General features: G+C 45.6%; 1 protein-coding gene across 2 annotated transcripts; it reads right to left on the reverse strand.

Moving 5' to 3' along the window:
• wars2 (tryptophanyl tRNA synthetase 2, mitochondrial) lies at window positions 1-24490 on the reverse strand. 2 transcript variants are annotated; one of them, XM_076030886.1, is made up of 6 exons: window positions 24378-24490; window positions 9684-9944; window positions 6385-6465; window positions 5531-5613; window positions 4381-4499; window positions 1-1117 (listed from the first exon to the last, which is right to left on the reverse strand). In XM_076030886.1, the coding sequence occupies exons 1-6, from the start codon at window positions 24480-24482 to the stop codon at window positions 669-671; spliced, it is 1098 nt and encodes a 365-aa protein (XP_075887001.1). In that variant the 5' UTR covers window positions 24483-24490; the 3' UTR covers window positions 1-668. The 2 variants fall into 2 exon arrangements, with proteins under 2 accessions (XP_075887001.1, XP_075887002.1); XM_076030887.1 differs by having other exon boundaries at window positions 24387-24489.
• Window positions 24491-24860: the final 370 nt, after the last annotated feature.

Genomic DNA, 24860 nt, shown 5'->3' on the forward strand with positions numbered 1-24860 from the left:
GCCACAATTACTTGAGCACTCCATGTATTAACTTTACTTGCTTTGCTCTTTTGAAGCAGCTGGGTGACTGACAATTCAGTGTGAATTTTCAAAGATTTGCCTTTCAAAAGCCGCAAGCAGATTTATTTTGGGTTTAGGGTTCATAGGAGTGTGACCCCGGCCAATCAGAGAGAGGAGCTCCTGCCAGGGGGTTTAGCTGTGACCGAAACGAGGAGCTGCCGCTAGTTGGAGAAAAATCCCCAGTGTGGCTGCTGCAGAGCAGCGCAGAAGGCTTTTCTCTCTTCCTCACTGGCTTTGGACAGAGTTTACTAGAACACCGAACGATCTTCACACTGAAATACGTTGAAAGGACTGGAAGGACAAACTACATGTGTGCGTCAGGTTACAATGAAGTGTGAGGGAAACCGTTTTTGAAGTGTTTTTCAACTTTTCATTATCATGGTACAAAGCAATTTGTCAAATCACAGACATGTCAACATAGATTGACAATATATATATATATATATATATACATACAGAGAGCATGGGGAAAACAGAGAAATAAGGTTCAGAGTCTTCAGAACAAGTGTGCTTGCAGTACTTTACACTTTAACAGGGTCCAACAGGCCCATTTTGTAACACGTGAAGCATCTTCCAGTTCCAAGCGAAGAGAAAGTTCCTCTGACCAATCAGCAGAAGCCGACCCGCTGTCGGACCTCTCTGAGTACTGGGGTGGCCAGCTCGCGGGCCCTGCAGGCCCCCCGGGCCAGGATGGCCTCCAGGTGGCCGGGGTCTGCCCTCAGCCTCAGGATCTCCTCCCTGATGGGCGTCAACCTCTGGATGACCGCCTCGGCCACAAGCTTCTTGTACTGGCCTGTGTCCATCCCCCTGGCCAGGGCCAGGACCTCGTCTACACCGATCCGGGCCACGGCGGCGTGGATGGTCACCAGGTTGGACACGCCGGGGCGCTCCTCAGGCTCGAAGGTCACCTCGGAGGTGAAGTCGGTGACGGCGCGGCGGATCTTGAGGGCCACGTCGTCCGGCGAGTCGGTGATGCGGATGGTGGCCATGGCCTGGGGGTCGGACTTGGACATTTTGGAGGAGGGGTCGCGCAGGGATTTCACCTTTCGGGTGGAGCCTGAAGAAGGAAAGGAGCGGATTAGAATAGAACAGTCAGAACAAATATTGATCAACGTCATCTAAAACTAAATTTTTTTTATTTATTTATTTTTTGCTTTGCAGTGGTAAATCCTGCAAATACCATTTTGAGCTGGATTTGCTTCAGAGTAACACCACGACTATCATTAAGGAGACAAAATACAGGATTAGAAGCATACCAAATATTGAGTATGTCCACTAGTGCTGAAATTACACAACACCAGAATTTAGAGACAACTGGAAATTCCCAAAGCATCTGCAAGAAATTCCCGGGTGAGATGTTGTTGCATTGCAGCTTGCAATTTCATCTGGAACTGTTTTTTGTGTGTATTTGTATATTTTTTTTTAGAAAGTAGCACTGCCTTCCACAATTTTGTTCTAATTATTCTACGTTCACTTTGTTTTGTCTCAACTGATTTCTGGTGAAAAAGCAGAGCCACTGCTGACAAACGATCCTGTTTTCTAACTAAATTCCGACGCGACACATCCAATCAATTTTTGAATCTTGCTCATCCGTCTGGCCGACTTCTGAAAGAGCGAAAACTTCTAAAACCCCAGTTTGAAGTGCGTGTAACCAATCCGGTTTCTTTTAGTGGAGACGAAGCAACGACGACGAGGTTGTGGCCATCAAACAGAAGGAGGAGGAACGGAGGGGAGTTCAGCATGAGATGCTGCAGCAGTCCGAAGACTTCGACGCTCGTCCACCTCACTTTTTAAGGCGATGACCCCTCTTGACCTTCACCCCTGCGGTCCGTCCCCATCACGTACATCACGGAAAGCTACTGCAACCTCCACGATTTGAAGCCCCTCCGCAGAACTCCTCGCGCGCGTTCTTCACCAGACGGACGCGCGAGTCGAATCCAAAGGGGTTTAGGAGAACCTTCCATCTGCAGCCAGGTTGGTCGCCGACGTAGAGCCATCAATCCGGACTTTGAAGGGTTGAACCGGAGTTGAAAAAACAGAGTTCCATTACTGCTGCTCTGCATGCGAGTGTGTCTTTGAGCGGCCGTGTGTGTGTGTGTGTTTGTGTGTGTGCGCGTGCGCGCGAGAGAGACAAAATTGCCCCAGCGTGAAGCAGACGCCTCACAGTGTGAAGCGATGAGCGGACAGCGGGAACCGAGATCTTCCAGATTTTCTGATTCATCCTTCACGCACACCAACGATTCCTTGGCACTTTCTTCTCATCCCGCGCTGCTAGTCCGCACATCCGTCATCGTGTTGCAACAGGTCTATCTATATCAAACTGCCCCCCCCCCAAAAAACAAATGGGGCGAGCCTCGCCCACCTCTTCCTCCATTCCGCTCATCAAAATCAGATCTTCAGTCAAGAGCTTCCATGTGTTAGCGAGCGACTTCCACCTCGTCTTGGGCCAATAATCAGATATTCCGGAAGCTGCAAATTCACACGGCTTTTGGAAGAGAAATTACTCACTCATCATGTCATGCTGTGTACAGGCCAGTGGTGTAAACAACTGCCTGTCCTGACACCATACAGTGGAAAACATTTTCCTTGATCCACAGGATATATTTCAATGTATCAACCGAGGCAAGAGCCCAAAGGAAATATTTTGGATTGGAGGAACTTCTCAGCACATTCAAAGCAAGAAAATATATTTTTTTCTCCATTTCTTATTTCCAGCTCAGCCAGTTAGCAACAGTTCAAGACGTTCTACTGGCGCAAACAGCAACGCGTAGACGTGCGCGTCGCCGCCTCACGGCGGGGCCGCAACGTCTTGCAGCGTTTTACTCAAGCCTCGCCAAATCCGGCCAAGAATAAAGTGAAAACATGTTATCCTCTCCGGCGCCGTTCTTTGTTCCTCTTTTGATGTGGAAACGCCGTCCAGTTCTGATATAAAAAAAAAAAATAATAAAAAAAAAACTGCCGCTACCGCAGCGTCTGCGCTAATCTCTTTAGCAGCAGCTCGTCCCGGGTTAAATGACGCCGCCGCTGAGAAAGGCCCGCCGGTTGGTCGGGCGATCCTGGGAAAACGGCCGAAGACGCTTCGGACTTGGCCGGTTTGGTGTGTGAGATAAGAGCAGAGCGACGATCCCGAGTGGAATTACCGACCGTATGATGCAAATGTTATTGAATCTGGCCCGGAATGAGTCCCCGTGATTTAATTTCCTAACTGTCCCCAGTGCCGAGGCGGAGAGCAGGAACGCTTCCCCATTTATCTTCATCCAAGAAACGACGATAAGAGGAAAACAAGCGCCGAGCCCGAGGAGCGAAGGTTCGTTTTTGGCTTCCAAAGATCGAACCTGGCGCCGAATACAAAGGCTTGACTTGGAAAAGGAAAAGAAAAGAACGAAAAAACTGGCGTGATAACACCAGGATGAGAAAATGATGAAGTGCACCTGAAACACACACGTGACGTCAAGTCAGGGTCCACTTTGAAAAACACTGGCATGGACACTTTTTTAACTTCTACATTTAAATAAATGCAAATTTCTGTTATGCATTTTTTATCTTTATTTGATGGGTTTTGAAATCAGACAGCCATTACGTCTCTGTTTGTTATGCACTAAAGCTACTGGTGTCCCTCAGACAAAATGATTGTCTTGATAATGACGTTTTGAAATAAGCTGACTAGGGAGCAACCAAGAGTAACTCTTACACATCTTCTGACCTGTTACCTGTCAGCTGTTCTCTTCTGCGTTCACTCATCCTCAGTGACAGAAAACCAATACGTGCTCTGTACAGGTCTTTCTATCTACTGCAAAATACTTGAAATACTTGAAAATAACGACTATGCTTTGTATTGTGTATCCTTAATATTGCTATTCTTTTCTTATTATGATCATGATTGTCACTCTCAACATTATTATTGGCAGTGGTAATAACACCACCACTGAAAATAATGATGAATAAATATATTCAAAGTATTGAAGCAGTGTTGTTGGGATTACTCCATAAAAGAAAACCCAACGACTCATTGCTCCTTAGAAAGTAATCTAATTACTTCTTTGATTACTTTATGGATAATATAACATTTTCAGCTTGCAAAATATTTCAGAAAAGTAATGGAATCGTAACTTGACACAAGTAATTATGATATAATTACCAGTTTTGCCACAGTAATCCCGTTGCATAAAAGTAGTTTAATCACAGTGGTGGATTACTTAGTAATGGATTACTCGCCCAGTAGCATTTCAGCATTTCCCCGATCAAAAAAAAGAAGAAAATGCTGAATCATTTCTCTGCAGTACAAATAACGGGAGACGCAGCTCCGTCCCCGGATCTTACTGAGCAGGGCGCTGGGTTCGGGGAACAGCTCTCCGAAGCGGCCGTTGAAGATGCGGGCCAGGTCCTGAGCCAGCTCCAAGTGCTGGATCTGATCCTCGCCGACGGGAACGTGGGTGGACCTGAGGGATGAAACGAGCAAAATTGGACATACGTGACGTGACCCCCCCACAGCAACGCCGAAGCCTTCTGATGCGACAGCAGATTTAACAGCAGATCACACACGTGAAACAGCGCCGTCATCTGGCCACCAAATTATTATGGTAGGAGTTTAAGGGGCTGAAATGAAGCAGTTGAAGCGTCACTTTGGAACAGAACTGTTTTTCAAAACATGTATTTTTAAGTCGGCTTTTCGACTTGACCGTCTCTGACAAGAGACAGTGGAGAATAAAGATGCCGTTTGAAAATAAGGGATGTGAATATCACCCGGTGGCTCATATACATACATAGACAATTCATTCAAATAAAATAAATTCAAGTAAAAAAAGAACATTTTGCAGAGAGAGTTATAATTAAGTTCAATTGTTATTCACTGCAGACCAAAGTTGTTGGCTTGTGTACATTTCCAATAACGGTGCACAGAAGAAATTTCATCATATACATCGCAAAGACAGAAATATTGACACTTTCTTTTAAAAATCACACTTCTTATTTCTCAGAAAATACGTACATATTTTAATAATTATTGTATTGCAGGCTTCAATTACATTTCCTTTAGGAAGTTGCTTGGCTTGTCAAAATCCAAAAAGCTTTTCTTGATTTCTGTTTTTTTGCCTGTTCATTTTCAATTGCACTGAACCACTAAACCCCTGATTATCACCGCGTTGGCACAAAAAGCATTGACTGAACGGATCTGATCTGAAATGGGTTTTTATAGGGTCATGTGACTTTTTTCTTTCTTTTTTCTTTTAAAAGTAGTATTAGAGTATTCACAGTAGTTGAAATTAATGTTTAGGCGCAGTATCGCAAAAAAAAAAACAATCTTGACTCTCAGAAGAAAAAAAAAAAGTTCGCTACTGGAGCTCGTTGTGAATGAAATGAGGCACAAGGGACACAGAAATTAAGAGTGTATGTGGGCCTGTCGCTGTGAAAACAACACAAGTTACGGCCTCATGAGAGCCAAAGCAACAATGTGCGCGTGTGAAGAGCTCACTTGTAGAGAAGAATATCGGCGGCCTGGAGCACAGGGTAGGTGTAGAGGCCGACGCTGCCTTCGTTCTTCGCTTTGCTCTTCATCTGAGGGAAAGAAAAAAAACACACGCACACACAACTGAAACGCCAGCCACGGTTCAAGACGCGGCTTCCTCTTTGGCCTCAGAGAGCCGTTTCCACTTTTACGAGTCATCGATTCTCAGGCAAACGCTGCGCGGATGAGTTCACGCGGCACACGGCGTTTGAGATCAACTCATCTGTCGGCTAAACGCGTGCCGAAAAAAACAGAAAGGAGAAATGTTCTCTGCCGAGCGGCGGGGAGTCGGAGAGGCACTCGCTGGCTCTGCCTGGCTCCGGCTCCAACCTGCATAAAAGCCGCATGTGGCTGGGAAACAGAGCCGTAACTTTGGAGAAATCTGGCAGGTGGAGCGGAGAGGGCCGGACAATAAAAACCGGACAACGCGGGATGCTGGAGAGGAGCCGGAGGAAAAAAATCCCCCCAAAAAACCAAACAAACAAAAACCTCATTATCTCAAATTTTGTCACCGTTTAAGCACAGCCGGGGCTCAGACGTGGGAGCGATTATGGAAGCGTGTGGGGTGAAGCCAGGAGGTTCCATCCTCGGTCGCAGAACAAACAATCACGGCTAGGAGGAGAGGGGATCTGTGACAGGTCAACGAAACATCTCAGCGGCCTGTTGGATTGTTATCAGCGCCGTAATCGTCTCCTCTGCGACAAGCGCCGGATCCTTATCTGGAGATATCTGTTGGAAATCAGGAACACGTGCGCTCTCTCCCGCACAGAACTCGCGCCATGTACGAAACGGAGCCCTGAGTAGCCAGCGTGGGGGCCTACCTTCCACTGCGGCAGGTGTCGGAGGCGGGGCATGGTGGTCAGGCAGCCGAGGATCCAGGAGAGCTCGGCGTGCTCCGAGACCTGCGGGGGACGGCAAGTGGAAGTAAGGGGGAGTCGACGGACAAGCAGAGAAAATTCACACCGACAGTCAGCGGCGACCTCTCCAGAAAGGACAGACTCCACTTTCCGGAAAGTGTTGCAAACCAGCCCTTTGTGACGTCGCCGCAGCGTGACGTGTGCAAATAAAGAGCTGATGATGGGAAGAATACAGCACAAACAGTCACGTGAGAATTTACAGACACAGAAGTGATTCGATTCCAGATGGGGAAGCGTCTGAAGGCAGGCAGGCAGGCAGGCAGGTGGATTGTGTGTCAGCTGCTATACTGGGACATGGTAGAGATGGAGGGTAAGTCCCTAATGCCCCCAAGTGGCACAAAGGAGTACTGGTAACTTTAAGGGTATTGGAATGAGACGGGGCACCTGGTCTACACCTGTGTTCTCCTGCCAGGATGGAAAATGTGATGAATGCAAACTTCCACTGCTGCCATTATTTTATAACTTCAAAAAAATGAAATGATGGGACTAACAGGTGACATGGTTTATTTTCCATGTCAATACAGCAAACAAACAAACAAAAAAAAAAACAAACACTTCATTTTTGCACCCTTTGAAAAAAAAAAAAAAAAAAAAAAAAAAGAAGAAGAAAAAATAGATTTTGGAGCTAAAAACCACAATGAAATAATCCAAATGTGCGTTCTTCCACATGTTTCGGATTCTAATGAGTTTCACTCCGGCCAGTTTACTCCCCAAACGATGAAGTAGGAATAAGAACAGCGCGGCGGCGCAGCTACGGACGTCGACTTTAAAGCGTGCTGCGCATCTGGCGGCGATAAATCAGCCGCGGCTCATCTGCTTTCGCGGAGGCTCGAGCTTAATGTACTGCGTTGTAGGAGCGAGAGCGTGTTGGGGGGGGGGGGGGGGGGGGGGGGGGGGGGGGTGTGTGAGGTAAATATCCCAGACCCCCAACCCAACCCCCCGGCGTATTAAAGTTTATGGACGGCGTCCTCTCGCTTTAAAGACATTCTGCAGAGCGGACGTCAACGACAGGGACGAGCCAGCGCGAGGGAGGGAGTGGGGGTGGGGGGCGGGGGGGTATTGATTACACAGCGCAAGCAGACAAGAGATGGGACAGATGTCGATGACAGCCCGGACAGGGATGGATACGGTTTGAGGGGCAATAAATTATCCCGGAAAAGCTCCGGCGGAACAGGACCTCCCATTCATGCTCAACGGCAAGAGCGCGGCGCAGGGAAAAGATATGTCCGCTATATGGATAATAAGGAGGGGTCAGACTGACAGTCGGGAGAGCCATGTAGGGCGAGAAGGGTTGAAGAAGCTTCGCATAATTTATTAGATATATTAAAAAGCCTCGACAAACCCTCAGATCTCCAGAAAACAGACGGTTTTTTTTGTTGCCTCCAGTTTCCAGTTGTAGCTTTTTTGCCCTCCAGTTTCCAGCCTTCCGCTAAAAGCGTCGCTTTGCTGGAGCTTCCACGTGTTTCAAAGGGGAACAACAGCAAGGGGGCCCGAGAGGGGGCGGAGCCAACACCTGGCCGGCGCTGTCAATCAACCCCGGGGAGCCGCTTGTGGCGTCACAATTGAGTGTTTCAGCAGTCGTTGAAAGACAGTTTGGACTTGACTCTGTCGTTAGCACGTCGCTGTTAGCAAAGCGCCGGTGGAGTTTTCGCACAACACGGGACCTTTAAAAAGTGGCGGCAGCCGAGCCAGAGGAAAAACAACTCTCTACTCCGGTTATTTATACAAAATATAGATTTTTTTTTTTTTTTTTTTTTAAATGGGGGTTAAATCTGCTCATTCATTCACTTTATTTTTACAACCCCGGCTTGAGCGCGCACCAGATTTGTGCTCTTTTTTCTTTTTTTTTTGTTCAATAAAGCCAAGTATTTTCTTTGGGCAGCCATCTTATTTTCACATGTGGAGCAGGCGTGTTCGACAGCAGGGTTGCTCGCCGCCGCCAAGTTATGTGGCATAAAGCAAAACAGGAATAAAAATAATTCTGTGTGTGAGTGTGGGGAGAAGGAAGGCAAAGAAATGATGACCTTAACGTATCTCACGCTGGGATCTAAGGGAGAGGGAGAGAGAGAGAGAGAGAGTGAGAGAAGAGAGAGAAGGGGGGGGAGAGAGAGAGAGTGAGAGAGAGAGAGAGAGAGAGAGAGAGAGAGAGAGAGAGAGAGAGAGAGAAAAGGCCCTGATCTGACCGGACAGTAGATAAAGGTAACCATTGACAGCAGTAAAATAAACAGTAAAAGGCTGCAGAGTTCCTTCAGCTGTTGCAGTGTGTTTTCAAAGACGCAGTAATTGTTATTTGACAGTCCTGCTAAAGATGAAGAGACAAAAGGCTGAACTCGATATGTCTAATGTAGATTTCTGCTTTGCTCACCTAATTAGTAGGTCTAGTTATGCAACATTAAGTATTTAATATTATGCAACATAGTTGTACCAATGATATGTGTCTATTTTTTCAATGATCTCCTTGGAAAAGTCTAGGCTTTACTTTTTCTCTCCTTTTTCTCTTGTGATATTCTAGAGAATGAGCGCTGAAACACACTCAGTTCCTTGCAAATCGGCTCCTCGCGATGCCGCAAAGAGGTCCTGAAAAGCTACTGGCCAGGTTTTGGCTCCGCCCGCTGAGGCTGCCTTGTGTTTTTCGTCCCCTTCCAAACATATGGAAGGTCTTTTGATGGCAAAATGTGCTGTTTCCTGGAACTGCTTACAAGAGCATGTCAGGAAAAAAACAAAAAAACAATTTGACTTTTACGGGAAAAAAAAGTTGCAAAAGATAACAGATTAGAAAATATTGACATGTACTCAAAAAAAAAATTTATCAACTGTGCAATTCATAGGATGCGTTCAGACTGCAGGCGAATCGGATTCAAATCCGATTTTTAGGGCTGACGGTCCACACTGTGTTTAGCAAGTGTCCAAATGGAATCTGGCTCTGTTCATTCTGGGCCACGTTACTGACCCATCTGACAGGTTGCTGTAGCAACGACAGAGCGGAGGCGTCTGCTCCATTACGTTACAGCTCCGCACCTGGAATGGCGCCCTCTGGTGGTGCATTGGGCCTTGTGTCGCGTAGAGAGTGACGTCACGGACAGTCAAAAAAACGATCGGTGCATTTGGAGCTAAACATCCGGATTTTGGATAGCAGTTTGAACGCGGCTATAATGGACCCTTGGAGTTGTCCGTCCTTCTGACCAACTTTCTGTGCGACCCACCTGGGACTGCTGGAAGAGGACGGCCCTCTCTGGGTCGATGCCGCAGGCCAGCAGGCTGGCCATCATGTCCAGGATGCTCCCACGGAGCACCGCCGGGTCCTGAGGCTGCGTGATGGAGTGCAGGTCCACGATGCTGTACAGCACAGAGGGGAACCGCTGCTGCAGGGCCACCCAGTTCTCCAGGGCACCCAGGTAGTTGCCCAGGTGGGGCACCCCGGTTGGCTGGATTCCCGAGAAGACCCGCCCACCTCCCGTTGGCTCCTGGGACGGGAAAAAAAAGGCAGTAGGGTAAATTTTACTTGTCGTTAGTGATCTTATTTGACCTGTTTAACAGCGTACGGAGTTGCTCCCTAAACGAGCCAGGAAAAGACAAACATTGGAGGGGGAAAAAAAGGAACTGGCGAAAGGGGCAAAGGCAGAAAAAAAGTGAAAAGTTGACAACTTGGAAAAAAGTCTGCCATGACTGAAGTGTTAGCGTTAAACGTCTGACAGGTTGGAGGCCAGCGGCGGACGTGCTCGTGTTACCAAGACGGACTCCGTGGCTAACACCTCCGTTCTTTTCCAAACACGCCCGACGCGAAGAATGCATCACCTCGGCGGCCAACAATAATTAATGAGAGCGCAGCCGAACTTGAGGGTCCTCCGTCACCGCGTCGTTGAGATGCAGGGGGGGGCGGAGGAGCAGAAAGACACGGGGATAAAAAAGACATAAAAACAATCTGGGAAAACTGTCCTGACAAGGAGGATTGCTCATTGCGTCCGTGACGCCTCGTAAATGCTTTGGTTGCTATTTTTTCCTGGCACCGACCCGCCACACCACGCCGAGCCTCGGCCTTCGGCTCGTACCGCTGGACGCGTGCCGACCGCCGCCGCCGCCGCCGCCGCCGCCACACAATTAGAGGGCACGGGGCGTGGCACCTGCACGAGACCTGACACCGCAGAAGCAAAACACTCGTCCCTTTTCTATCTCAGCTTCCCCTGCTGCGCCCAGGGCCTCAGGCTATCCCAGCTGTCTTTGGAAAAGAGGGCGGGTCACAACCCGGTCAAATTGCCAGTTTATTGCAGGGCCGCAAAGAAAGACAAATAATATTTCAGGTGACGTGTGTAAACGATATCCAACCTGCCCTTACATTATCAGCTGATTTAAGGTCTAAGATACTGACTGTAATTTGTGTTTTGGAATAGAATCAGAATTGGAAACGAGGCTTTACACAATCACGATTTTTGTGCCGATCACCGATCAGTGAGTTTAAATAAACCGATCACCGATCATCGACCCGATCATGTGAGGAGCAATATTTAAATTACTTGTTTATGTACTTATATACTTATGTGCTGTTTCCTGAGTATCAATAAAGTTGTTTGCTTTAGCATCCGTTTTGGAGTTTTTTCTTTTTCTTTCTCCGCGCTGCGTTTCTTGACCTCGACCTGCTCCTCCGTGTGTATCTTTTCCAAGTGCCTGATTAAATTTGTCGTGTTGAAATTTTTTGCCGACGTTCCCCCGCGAGGTACTGTAAGCGTTGCATATATTGCAGATAGCTTGTGCTATGTCTGTTTCTCTCACTTTGAAAAACTTCCACACCTCCAACATGTTTGTTTGTGTCGCCCATGGATGTTGCTGTCGTGAAGATTCAAAGAAACTTTATTGTCCGTCACATAGCGACAGTACTCAATACAGGAAGAGACACGAAGACTGAAATTACGTTTTTTGAATCATGAATCATTAGCTCTCGGATACAAAAAAATAAACATGTCGATGCTGTGAAACTACTTTGGAGTAAATGAGACAGATTAAAAAAAGTTTCAACACGACCATGACGTCATCGATCGGATCGGTGATTTATGACATGACGCCCGATCACAAACATTTCAAAAAATGCCAAATATCGGCCGATCCGATATAGCCGATATGATCGGTGTAAAGCCTATTGGAAACTTTATTGTCAGTATACAATGTACAACGACATGTAGGAAAAAAAAAAAGGTGTGATCCTTGACGGTATTCAGTCATTCAACAGAAAAACATAGTAAAAACAAAACAACATAAAAAAACACAAAAAGTAAACAGTAAAACACAATCAGGTGTAATTGGCTATTATGAAGTTCTTACCAGCAATAACATAAATTGCATTTTTATTTTCATTTTTGGGCAAAACAGCATTGTGCAGACCTTAAAAAAAGTTGTTTTTTTGGCAAAACAATGTAATTGATTTACATCCCTGCTTGTATCTATTTAGTTGTATTTTATTCAATCCATCCAGTCCTGCACAGCAGTATTTGACTTTGCACGGAGTCTCTGGTCAGCAAGCAACAGCACATCTTGTCATAATCGACTTAGCCTGCACGACTAACACAATCCAACCAAATCGCATTGGAAACAACGAGTCACGTGCCCTTGTTATATTTTCCAGCTTCGGCAAGCCTTTTGGCTTGGACAGGACAAAGAGCGCCACCTGGTTCCCGAAGGATCTAAAACCAAAATCTGGAGCTGATGCCAGAACTATCACTTCCGAGATCATAACAGCAAATGACAGATGGGAATTCCAGTTGGAGCCTTTGAATTTGCAGGATACTCACTTTGACAACTGCCAAGCACATGTTGTGTTATTCCAGTCATCAGTTTATATATTAAGAGGTCCTCAAAATTTGAACGAGGTTAGGTTTGTTTAAGCTTTATGCTGATGACGTGCTGGTAAATTGGAAACATCAACAGCCGGACAGGAGAGACGTACTGTAACGTATACTGACAGAGGGGGGGGAAAAAAAACTCAAAACCCAACAAACCTCACGGGGATCCCTGCGTTATCGCCACAGATCTGACGCGCAATCGTGTGCTCCCCAGCCGCACCCCGTCGGAGGTTATCGCAACCCATCGTTGGGAGCCGAGGCGCTGGGAGGATTTCCTCTCCGGTCGCGGCCTGAGAATTTCGGGTTATCTTGACAGCTTAAGGAGCGACATCACATCCAATCTGACTGAGGGACGGGTTATTCCAGAGCAGCTGCTCTGTCAGCAGCCTCCATCGGCCCTCGGAGGGATCGGATAACAACTGTCGTGAGGCTCGCTGAGCCGGCCGACGAGAGAGAGAGAGAGAGAGAGAGAGAGAGAGAGAGAGAGAGAGAGAGAGAGGGCGAGAGAAGCAGGAAGGAACTGGGCGCTTATGTCATTACCGACGGGGGTAATTGCGGCCGGAGCGCCATTGATGCTGAGAGCCTCTTAAGAGGTGTCAGGATTGATTTGGGTTCGGGACGGGACGGGACGGGGGGGCCTCCGAGTCTGGCTCATGTGTGTTCTCACCTTGAGCTGACACGTCAAATGCATGTACCCCCTCCTTCCCCACACCACCAACCCCACATCCCCACCCTGCTTTGTCCCCGCCCCCTCCCTCCGGAAAAGCTATTAGCGATGCAGACATGCTAATGGTGTCATTCGAGCCAATCGGCTGTCGGATGAGAGTCAACGCCAGACGTAACCAGCCACAGGGCAACTGTATTGCGACGCCTCAAGCCACCGCCTTTGCTTAAGGTATCAGGGACTGGTCAGTTACTTAGAATGACTAGCTTTAATATTATTAATAGGGTTTGGCATTCGATTCCGGTTTCAAATGATTTTTGATTCCGAACATGTTTTGAATGCATTAGCTCCTAGCTAACCAGAGGTCTTTCTGCATTAAATAGTTTGAACTGCTCCATGAATTTTAAATCTACAAAACTTGTATGAACTTTGCAATGAACTTGGATATAAATGTTATACATTTACTCTTCACAGAAATACATTTTTAACTAACTGAGCTTTATTTTTGAAAGCCTTTTGAGGGTCTGATGCTGCAGGTAGATGTTATTGAGCTCCTACTGATGGGCTAATGACCGAACGATAAATTTGGTGAGCATGTTATGCACATCCCCACGTTTTCCATTGCTACATACTAATTGGCAGCGTCTTCTTCTTCTTTGGTGATCAGCGGCGGTGGCTTCTTCTTCCGTTTGGCAAACCGGAATCAAAATTAGGACTTGAAATTTAAACATTCGAACAATTCCGGGAGAATCGGAATGTTAGTCCATTTCCAATTGATGCTCAATGCCAAACCCTAGTTATCAATGCAGTTAGTGTCATGAAGTAAATGATTATGTAATTACTGTTCTGTTGTCTTTTTTTAATCAGCATGTGCTGAGAAAACTGGCCACAGGCTTTATAAATAGGCTAAAGTCCAAACAAATACAGCCGGGTTGTTTATTTCAAGACGCATTTGTTAAAAATCTGTTCTCGGCTCAGTGAACTATGGAGAACATGCCGGGCCTCCGGCTGCACCCCTCTCTGCGATGTCACAGCAGGTGCTTTTTGGCTTTTAACAGCCAACAATGAACACCTGCTGCAAACGCAAGAGGAGGTCCAGCCGAGGTTAAGCTCAGTTCAAAAGCAAACTTGATTTTCCTCCGACTCAATTTGAATATTTGACCATCTGGACTTCAGGAGCATGTGCATGTGTATGTATATGTATACATTCACACATACATATACATATATATACACATTCACATACATATATATACACATTCACTCACACACACACACACACACACACACACACACACACACACACACACACACACACACACACACACAGTATATACACATACACACATATATATACATATATATGCATATATATATACACATGCATATGTATATATATATATATACATATACATATTTAAATGTATATGTATATATGTGGTTTTCTATAATAAAATGTATATCTATAACAGTCGATTGATTGATTGTCTGATTGATTGATTGATTGATTGATTGATTGATTGAAAAAAAAAGAAGTAATGGTCCACAAAATGTCAACGTCCAAACAGAAATATGCAATTTTGAACAAAGCTATTCAGGGCCTGATTGGCTTTGATCCCATGATTTTGTTCATATGGAACATTACAGGCCTAAAAAGACAAAAACAAACAAACAAAAAAAAAACCCCAACAACAAACAACAACAAAAAATCTATGGCAGGAGGATCCGATACTTTAGTCTTGGCCTCATGCAGAAGGCTGACAGTGTGCATCCCAAAAAAAGATCATAACGTACATGTAGCTTAAGAAAACAGATTTCAAGATTGGCTAGCGCCACCTTCAACCTCCCTCCTCCGTCTCGTCCGCTTCCCATTTCTCCAACTGCCTCACAGACGTTGGATGCTGCTTGATGGAAACATAGGAGGTGCCAGTTGTGCTTTCCTCATACATTACACCAAAGTATATGACTGCTACATGCCAAATGAATGTACGAAGAGTGTTGGGGATACAGTAACGATGAGGTCGCTTTTTTGCACTTTCAGTACCTTTCCGGGAATTTGTGTGTGTGTGTCTGTGTGCGAATGTGTGTGGTGTACTCCACGGGGGGAGGGGGGGGGGGGGGGCAGAGGTCATGTGCAAACACAGACGCTTGTCCGCACGTGTCATAGTCTTTGCCTGTATCAACAGCCGTCTGCGCACGTCTGACAGCTTTCGTCAGAGGCAGTGCTGGCGCAAATCAAACTTTCAAACTTGCAAAAAAAATAAATTGTAATAACACAACTACATCTTGTTCACGAGCTGCACCGTTCACAGATTCACCTCGTTTGACTTCAACTGACTTAATTGAACGAAATCCCACAACTCCACCCGAGAGAGAAGCTTTGGATCCTGCGTAAACGTCTGCCAGTCCCTTGAGAAGTCTTCCAGAGCTCGACTGGAACCACTTCATTGTTCCGATCACTAAATAACATGTGTTGGAATTATCATTTGAGCGTGACAAAAACTAAAATAAATTACTGTCTTGCAGAAGAATGTGTAACAGTGACAAAGAGGACCAGAACCAGATGGATAAAATTGCACAAGCGCATAAGTTGGACCAAAAAATAAATAAAAAAAATTGGTAAAACCCACAACAAACAGATAGTATAGCCATAGATTTTCTATGTAGCTATTCTATTCTACATAAATAGGTAATCTGAACACAGTTTTTATACAACTCAAAATGAAAGATTTGACAACTGGCAAAACTGACTATTATTTAAATTATCTTGTCAACACAAATTAAAATCCAACAGACAATAACTTCATAAAGAGTTGCTGACAGAGAAACATCAGTTGTTCATACATAAAGTAGTAAAAGCAAATCAATATTGCTTTACTATTACCAAGTAAAAAGATTGAGAGCCTCATAAATCAAAAAATAAAAAAGATATCCATTACTAGAGTGGAGTAACTTTGGATTCATGCAAAGAAAAAGAAAAAAACCCTACGAGATCTCCAGAAATATTTGGCATGTCCAGCATATTAGACCTCTGCCCACAGCATGACCTTACTGGACCTCCAACATGTTTGGAAGGAGGTGTAAAAGAAGGCTGTCATAACACATCGCTGTGGCTGTGGTTATTATGGCTGGGTATGCCCAAATTCTATTGATTATTGAAAAATGTATCATCTTTCCGTGCTAAATTACATTATCAAAGACAGTAAATTTGGGCATCTGTGCTGCAACTGCAGTGTGTTTTATTGTTGTTCGTGTGGTTTCATATAATCGTTCTGGAACCAGAATCAAAACCAAGGTGCTGAAATTGGTATCTCGTCGTCTACCACTTATTCAGGTATCCAGGTTTCCCTTACCACGGAAACCAAAACCAGCCTCTTAACCAGCCACTTCAACCAGCTCATCCGTGGGGACCTCAAGGTATTCTCAGGCCAGCCAGACATAGTCCCTTCTCCCAGGTGGGCATGCCTGAAACACCTCCTCAGGGAGGCGTCCAGGAGGCATCCTAACCAGATGTCCGAGTCACCTCAACGAGTTCCTCTCCAGACGGAGAAGCAGTAGCTCTACCCCAAGCTTGTTGCGAATGACCGAACTTCTCACTCTATCCCTAAGAGAGAGCCTGGCCACCCTGCGAAGGCAACTTATTCCGGCCAATTGTATTTACAACTTTATTCTTTCGGTCACGACTCAGAGCTCTTGACCACAGGTGAGTGCAGGGAGGTAGACTGACTGGCAGATCAAGAGACTCAGTTCCCTCTTCGCAACGACGGATTGGTTCAGTGGGAGCATCACTGCAGATGCTGCTACAGTCCGTCTGTCAATCTCCCGCTCTATTTGACCCCCAATTGTGAATGACAACCCGAGATACTTGAACTCCCCCACCTGCGGTAGGACTTCCCTCCTGACCCGGAGTGAAACTTGCATCATGTAAAAAAAGATTTTGGATGATACCCAGCCCAAGTGGTCACTAGCCTGGGAGTGGTATTGGTACCCTTTGTGACATTACACAGGCCCAATTCCAGAACATTTTTCAGGCACGCCTTCCGAAATGTGGAAACCAAACGAAGCACAGCGAAGCGATTCGCCTCGTTTCTGGGAAGCTCAATGACAGAATGGAACATTGGTGAACATTGGTGAAGTGGATTCTGTCTAACGTAGGGCCTTTAAAGCCTTTCAGAACACCTCTCACAGCTTACAGCTTTTAATTTAGTTTTTATTAGCGTCTCCTGTTACGGCAGTTGTCACTGCGAGGTGTCGTCTCGGGACACCTTGAACGCAGCCATGAGATTTGCCATTATTATTGGCCTGTGGCCCTTTTTCCCCTCACAAATTTTTCATCATCTCAGCCCGAGTCGGCGGTCTTAGGGACGGTCAAACAGTGGCTTTCTCTTTTCAGACTCTCATACATCACATCAGATGCTGGGGGTTGTGAAGTGGCCCCACTGACATCTCGCTCGGCGAGGGGCAGCCTTCGCCCGCCACCACCTGAACGCGCCAATTTCAACACGTCCCAGAACCCCCGTCCTCCACCCCCCCCCTCCTCCCGTTGCATCGCAACCCACCCTGCTGCGAGTCACCATCGGCTCTTTGAGTCTTCGGAGAGATGGGCCCGCCGCGGGGCAAGGGGACGGATTTCCAGCGCCTTCCCGAGGGGGCGCCATCGGACACACAGGAGGCAGTGTTGCCCCTGCATCTGTTCTGCTTACCCCGTGCACGGCATTAGCGCTGACCCTCCCTCAAGAACAAACCTTCCGGCGCTCCTCCGCTCCTCTCTTCATCTCCCCCTTCCTTCTCACACCGGGACCAACGGAGACCCGCTTCAGGAAGTTATCACAGAGCTTTGCTGCGCTGGACTGCTTTTGTGAAAGCAAAGTGCTTTCCACCATGTAGGAAACGTGAACGACAAAGTAGCGCAAATATAAATACATTTAAATTGAACAAACAAATGCCCTACCTGACCATCTAGGGGCACCACAGACCATGGACGCTTTTAAGAAAGGCTTTAAAACCTATGTTTTAAAAAAAAGCATACATAAATATTATTTCTCGCCCTAGTAACTTGATTTCTTTAGTCCTTTGCATAATTTTATATTTGATGTTACAGTCTTATTTATGCCAAGAATCAAACTGTTTTCAGCATAATTCTATAGCCAATGTTTTTGTCTTATTGTGCCATAGAGACCTGGCTGCTTTTTTTATTTTCAATGCCTGTAATGCTCTTATCAAAAGCACTTGAATTTGATGTAAAGCACGATACAAATAAAATAAATCATTATTGTCATTATTATCATTATCATTTGTGTTGTTGACTTAAGATGGTAAACAACTGATAGAACAGAAAGTGGGTTAAAAAAAATACATACGTGAAAATATAAACAGAAAATAAATAATATGAAGCAGCCAAGACTTTTCTTTCCGCTCTTGTGAGCATGTGTGTTTGAGTGTGTGTGTGTGTGTGTGTGTGTGTGTGTGTGTGTGTGTGTGGGGGGGGGGGGGGGGGGGGGGAGGGCGGGGGGGGGGGGGGGGGGGCAGCTTGAAGGGGGAGTGGGGGGCGGGGGGCAAAGGCCCCCAAAAGGAGCGTTTGATTAAATCTGCGGTTGACGTGCGGGACAGGTGAGATTGATGAGGTTCCTCCGAGTTTCACACTGTGCAGAGAGCAGGGGCGCAGGAACAGAACGCCGCAGTGTGGCGGGCCAAGGCCCGGGGCCCGCTCGCGCCGTGGGGTCCCCGGGCTGATTAATGGTACTGGAGGCCCTTCAAAAACAGCACTCCCCGCAGACAGGGCCCGACGGCGCTCCAAAAATAACCGGCCGGGCGGAGGCCCGCGGGTCCTAACAGGCTGCAGCTTCTGAAGGAAGCAGTCTGCAGCGCTGCCCCCGGTGGCGGGAGGGGAGGAGGGGGAGGGCGGAGATAACCAAGACAAGCTCTGCCAACTCAACACAGGAAGCTGTAATCTGGCTCATTAGAAACTACACGTTTTAATGGCTTCTCCGGTTTATGGGAAGTGACAAACACTGACAGGCCATGTTATACCGACAGTGGTGTCGGGTTACCTGCCCGGGGCAAAGGGGAGCGACGTATTTAGCTGAGGGGGATGGGGGTTCAAGGACCTTATATCTCCGCTGGCTTAGAAAATCAAAAAGGGTGAAGCACAGATGTTGGACATCTTCATGGCCAGTGGGAATAATTTTATGATTATGATCGATTGCTGACTTTGTTTCTTTGTAGAGTGCTCCCAAGGGAATATCATTTTCTTTTCCAAATCCATTTAAAAAAAAAAAAAAAATAATAATTATATTACTAGTCAAAAGTGTTTTTTCAATGTTGGGTTGACGGAATTTGAAATATTACATAATCGCCTGATATGGAATTTGTTCAGAAAAAAAAAAACTAAACGAATGTTTGGGCTAATTAACTGGAGTCCAGCTGTGTCCAAATTCCAGGGGGTCATGTGCACTAGCGCCCCCAGCTGGTAAGCTTACAAAAATGTTCGACTTTCTCCCCAAAACAAGATTTCAGCCAAATTAAGCGTTCATTCCGTGATACTATAGAGTATGTTTTTCCATGACCATGAAAGCAAAGTGCACAAACAAATGACTCCATCGGCCATCAAGTTTTAAACAGATGACTCAGGCCGTTTAGCCCGTCCACGACAGGAAGCACAACTTTATCGTATAAATCAAGTAATGCGAAGTCTTGACAGGATGAATTAAAGCAGCTTAAATGTGCTGTAGCCCTTTTTTTATTTTATTATTTTTTTTTTTTAAAGCCCTTTAGGCTGCTTTGACAATTCCTGTCGGAAAACAAATGCCCTTCCTCTCGCGTGGACACCGTCCAACATGACTTCCCCCGAAGTCCGGCTTGAAATTTTTGAAACTGTCCAGCCGCAGCCGTCTGGTGAAATCCAGCAAATCACAACAGACTTGATAAACAGCAGTTGCATTAATCTTAATCGGCAAAGGGGGGTGGGGGTGGGGGGGTGCAGAAAAAACAAAAATCATGGCATTGCCGACTAAAACTGTGCTGTCAGTTCAGGCCTGCAAGCAGTTAAGCCCGCAGGACGTCGGCCATCACATGGAGAGCAGCTGCGAGCAGCTGCAACAGCCGACGTTCGCCCGAACATTCGTAGGTGAGCAAAGGTTTTCTCCCGCGTCCCCTCCCCCCCTTTTAAGATAAACACACTCTTTTCTGGAGCTACTCGTTTCCTTTCGGTGGTTCCTTCCAAACGGAAACAAATCGTTTGGTTTTATCGCTCTCTTCCCATGTGCTGACAATGAATGTGTTTAACTTTATTTATTTACCTTAAGGATATTACTGACGGGGGGAAACTAATGATACCTCTTAAGAGGAAAATAGTGGAAAGTGTCTGTTGCTCACTGGCAGTCCTCACATTCATTCACCAGTACCGCTCTGGCAGTATGCAGCATGCTGTGTACACAAACACACCTGATACACAACACGTTTGAATTAAAAATATGCTACGTTCATCCAGGGGTGGCACTCGCCAGCATGGGGAAAAAAAAAAAAAAAAAAGAAATCGGATAACTGCTGAGCGCGCACAGCAGCAGGCTGATTCTGTAATTCGACTTAGCGAGATTTGAATATTGCAAAAAAAAGAAAAATGGAAGGAAATATGTTGACATGTGGGATAGTTTTGAAGGAGGAGGAGGGATAATGTGAGAAGCATCTGAGCGGAGGGCCCGGTGCCTGCACGCCGACAGACCTAATTACAGCGAGGGGACTGCTGAGAATTAGCAGGCTTTTCTGACAGTTGAAAATAAATAGGGCAGTTAATGAACATCCTCAAAGGGGAGGCCACGTTTTCCCTCCCTGCCCGGCCCGGCCCGGCCCGCTCCCATGCGGCGCGGGGAGCCGCTCTAATGGTTTTAGCCGACACGTCCGCGCGAGGGAGTTTTTTTGGAGCGCAGCAGAACAGAGAGGGCAAATTACTCAGTCACTTCCTCTTTCCTGGAGCCCGAGGCTGACATGACTGATATCAGTCAATGAGTGGGACCACAGGCGATGGAAGGAGGGGTGTGTGTGTGTGTGTGAGTGTGTGTACGAACAGCTGATCTGCCTGCAGAGAGGCGTGAATGGCAGGACTACTGGAAGACGTGACTAGACCAAAGAAATACAGCCGTCACAAGCTGCGTTTCCATTGGGGGTTTTCGCAAAATAAAAGCGATGTATGAAAAATTTCGACAAAGTGCAATTGCGATTTGCAGGTGTTTCCATTGAACGGCGTGAAGCGCATAAGCCGTATTTCTCGAAAAATCTCATCCCGCGAGTAAAATTCTCGCGGGTCGTAATTCTCGTAAAATTTCGTCCAGCGAGATTTACGAAAATTACGTTTGCGTCCGTTTGCTGTCAAGAATGGTTGTTATATTTTTCTCTTTGATTACTTGTCACGTCCATGCTGTGAAACTACTTTGGAGTAACTGAGACGGATTAAAAAAGTTTCAACACGACCATGACGTCATTGATCAGTGATTTATGCATTTCAAAAAATGCCAAATATCGGCCGATCCGATACAGGCGATATGATCGGTGTAAAGCCTGTCTAACAAACAAAAGAACACAGAAAAGGGCACCAAGTACAAATATTAAATTTCTAGTCCGTGTCCTTGTGAACAGAATGTTCTGTTAAAACATCAGAATGATCTGCTTTCATAAGAACAGTTTACAAGAATATTTTCTGATGTGTGTGAAATTTTCCCCTCATGTCAGCCGTTTGCAAGTCCAACATCAGCTCATTCATGCGGAAGAATGAACAAAAAGGAAAACCTAACGCAAACAGGGGTCCCTCGATCCGACGCGAGATTATGTAAGCGAGTCACGGACGAGCGGCGCATTGGTAAACAGCTGTCAAATTAGCGCAGGTCTCGCCAGCGAGCGACCGCCGAAAAAAACACCTACGGCGAGACGGAGGCACCAAAGGGGGTCACGGCCGCGCAAACCAAAACACAGCTGCGAAAAGAGAAAACACGCGAGAATCCACCTGACTAACATCGCGCTCGGTTGTGCGAGTTCACGGAGGTGCGTTTTGGGTTGTTTTTTTTTTCCACGGATGAGGGAAAAAAAAGTGTCTTACGTTAGGCAGCTTGCACCTCGGGTCGCTGGTGTTTTGTGCTCGGCCGTTCACATTTGGAGGGAATTAAAAGAAAGGAAAAGCAACACTTCATTTCTTGTGTTACTGCTGGTGATGCAGCATTGCCCCCCCTTCCCCTCACACCCCCCCTCCCCCTTCCCCTCACACCCCCAGCTCCTCGTCCCCTCACGCCGCACACCTCCTCGGCCTCCCTTAACGAAAACACAGGTGGAAGGGCGGTGAGCGCACACGCCGCACTACCGCAGCTCGTTCATCAGCCCGGCCACACGGTTCCGGGGCAAACGCTCGAGGCCTTTAGCTGCGCCGGAGCACGAGAACAGGTCGGTAATTAGCGTGGCCGGTTGTTCTGAGGCGTGCCGCGGGACTCATTGTTTGCCTTGACACCCCATTCGCTCCACGACGAGCGGAAAGCCAGAGCTGAGCTACACAGCGTTTAACACGTCCATTGAAACTGAGGGGGGGGGGGGACGGACGAGGCTCAGACATGAGAGCGTTACTGGGGATATGATGTCATATGGAAAGTAAACGTGTAAGGTGAAGCTGAAGAATTAACAATTAAAAAGTGTGGGAAAAATAATAGCTAAGCCTAAAACCGAACTATAAGTATAATTTGTGATTGATTAAATGCTAAATGACAACGCTGGAAAAGTCTCATGAGCAGCGAAATTCACTTGACTACTTTATTTTCCGACAACAGCAACCATCAGGACCTCAATCCTCCAATCAAACGTAAGAAAAGTCCGCCTTTAGTTCGGTTTACCTCAAACCACGAGCTGAAACGTTATCATTATTTTCTTTTGACAGCCAGATTTTGCTTGAACTTCCTCTAATTGGATCAACTTCAGCTCGTTACCCGGTCCATTTCTGAGAACGCGCACTCCCTAAGGGGTTCCGTATTTGCATAACTATGCTTTCATCTCTCATCCAGAAAAAAAAAAATCCCTCACTCCTCTATTATAAGCCACTGATACCAAAAGCAGATAGTCGCCGTTGAGGCTTTCGGTCTCCAAAAACACCACGCTGTCAAACTGAATGCAGCTGTTCCGAACAGGGAAACTTCCTGCGACAAATCCTCGAGTTTTCTCAAACACGTGTTACAATGTGAGGACTGTTAACACTTTAAAGTGTCGGACTGACAACAGTCCTACTTTTCGCACTGAAGAAGTGACACACATTTGGGGGCGTAAATAGACCATAGAAGAAAACACATACTCAACTTAACAATGCATCACGAAACAAATGAATGTTATATGTGAATCTTTGTTTAAAAATTTAAACAGATCAAATTTGCAATTGAAAAGATTTATTCTCAACTACTGTGCCAACATCTTGATTTTTGTGTGTTTTTTTTTTTAAGAATTGTGTTTTGATTGAGTAACAATTGAAGTTTTGAATTACAATTAAAAGGGAAGAAAAATATACATTTTTGGGTGTTGAAGACATATTCGTGTATAAAAAAAAAAGATTTTTCATCACTGTTGCTACTGACCAAGTATTTCACAAATGTAAAGGGCCATGTTGAACTGGAAAAAATTGTACATAGTGCAGCCAGTTGAGAGAGAAACTCAGTGAAAGCGACACAGTGAGTTGTCATATTATGTTGGAATTTCAATGAAGCTACCAGTGCAGCACATACAGTTATATTTGGAAGTAAGTGCTGTGCAAAGTAAAAAAAAACAACAAACAATTAAAAATAAATTTGAAAAAATTAAAGGAACAACAGATCTTTGGTTCAATGTAATAATATTCAATGACAACTGTATTATTTACGTCACTAGATTATTCTACTTCTTCTTTCTAACATGCAGTGACACTATTATGTGGCAAATATAAACCTGCTCCGAGAAGATACAAGGAAAAAATTAATGGAATATAATATGAGTAAAAAAAAAAAAAAGCAAACAACTAAATTTTTCGCGTGAAATTGTTTTAGAAATACAGTCTGAAGTTATAGACAAATCCAATTGAACCTGTCAGTGAGAGTTAGTTAAAACAAAAAGAGAGAAAAACAAAACAAAACCGAAAGAAGCTAGCTGCATTGCCACTCTTTGTGAACCCAGCCTTGACTTAGCAATCCGGGTTAAGGGGGGAAAAACAGCGCAATAAGACGACTCAATAAAATACACGACAGTTTACGAAGTTGTAAAATGAATTTAACTGCTGAAAGTCAAACGATAATGCAGTCACACGACAGTCGATTGAGAACGTCATTGTTAAAATATTTGACGAAAACCAACTCCTCGAACGTCGACAGTGCATTCATCAGTTCATAAAACATTTGCAGCCCTTCACGCACCTTGTTTACCTTTACGGCGGCAGCGCAGAGGAATCTTTTAGGAGAATTAAACTTCTGAATGAACCGGTAGAGACTTCTCAAGTTGTTCCGCACGGGCAGCGCCATCTTGCTAAGTGACGTCACACTACGGTGGCTTTGAAAGGACAGAAAGTGCAGCATCGAATCGCCGCTTAAAAATGGAAAGAATAAAACAAACACCAAAGAAAAACCATTTAAACTAAAGACAAACTAAACTAAAAAATGAACACTGAATGAATGGGCTTTGAATAACTTAAAACAAACAAGTACTTATTAAAACATATATCCACAAAAATAGCCTATGTAAAGACAATTTACTATATTTACACAAAATAAAGTAAAAAATACTTAAATAGTATTATTTTAATACAAATGTGCTTTGGGGTACCGTGAAGGACCTGGAAAGAGCTGTATAAGTGAAGTCAAAATAACAATTACATTTCAAGTTAAATCTTAATTCAGCAC

Source organism: Nelusetta ayraudi, unplaced genomic scaffold (assembly GCF_046127955.1).
Source record: "Nelusetta ayraudi isolate G7.1 ecotype Tasmania unplaced genomic scaffold, CSIRO-AGI_Nayr_v1 ptg000031l, whole genome shotgun sequence".
Lineage (NCBI taxonomy): Eukaryota > Metazoa > Chordata > Actinopteri > Tetraodontiformes > Monacanthidae > Nelusetta > Nelusetta ayraudi.

Excerpts from the sequence above, each read along its gene's own strand:
- wars2 (XM_076030886.1), bottom strand. The coding sequence starts at position 24,482 with ATGGCGCTGCCCGTGCGGAACAACTTGAGAAGTCTCTACCGGTTCATT. Across the intron at positions 9,945-24,377 it reads CCGCCGTAAAGGTAAACAAG|GAGCCAACGGGAGGTGGGCG; the intron begins GTGCGTGAAGGG and ends TTCCCGTCCCAG. Across the intron at positions 5,614-6,384 it reads GACACCTGCCGCAGTGGAAG|ATGAAGAGCAAAGCGAAGAA; the intron begins GTAGGCCCCCAC and ends TCTTTCCCTCAG.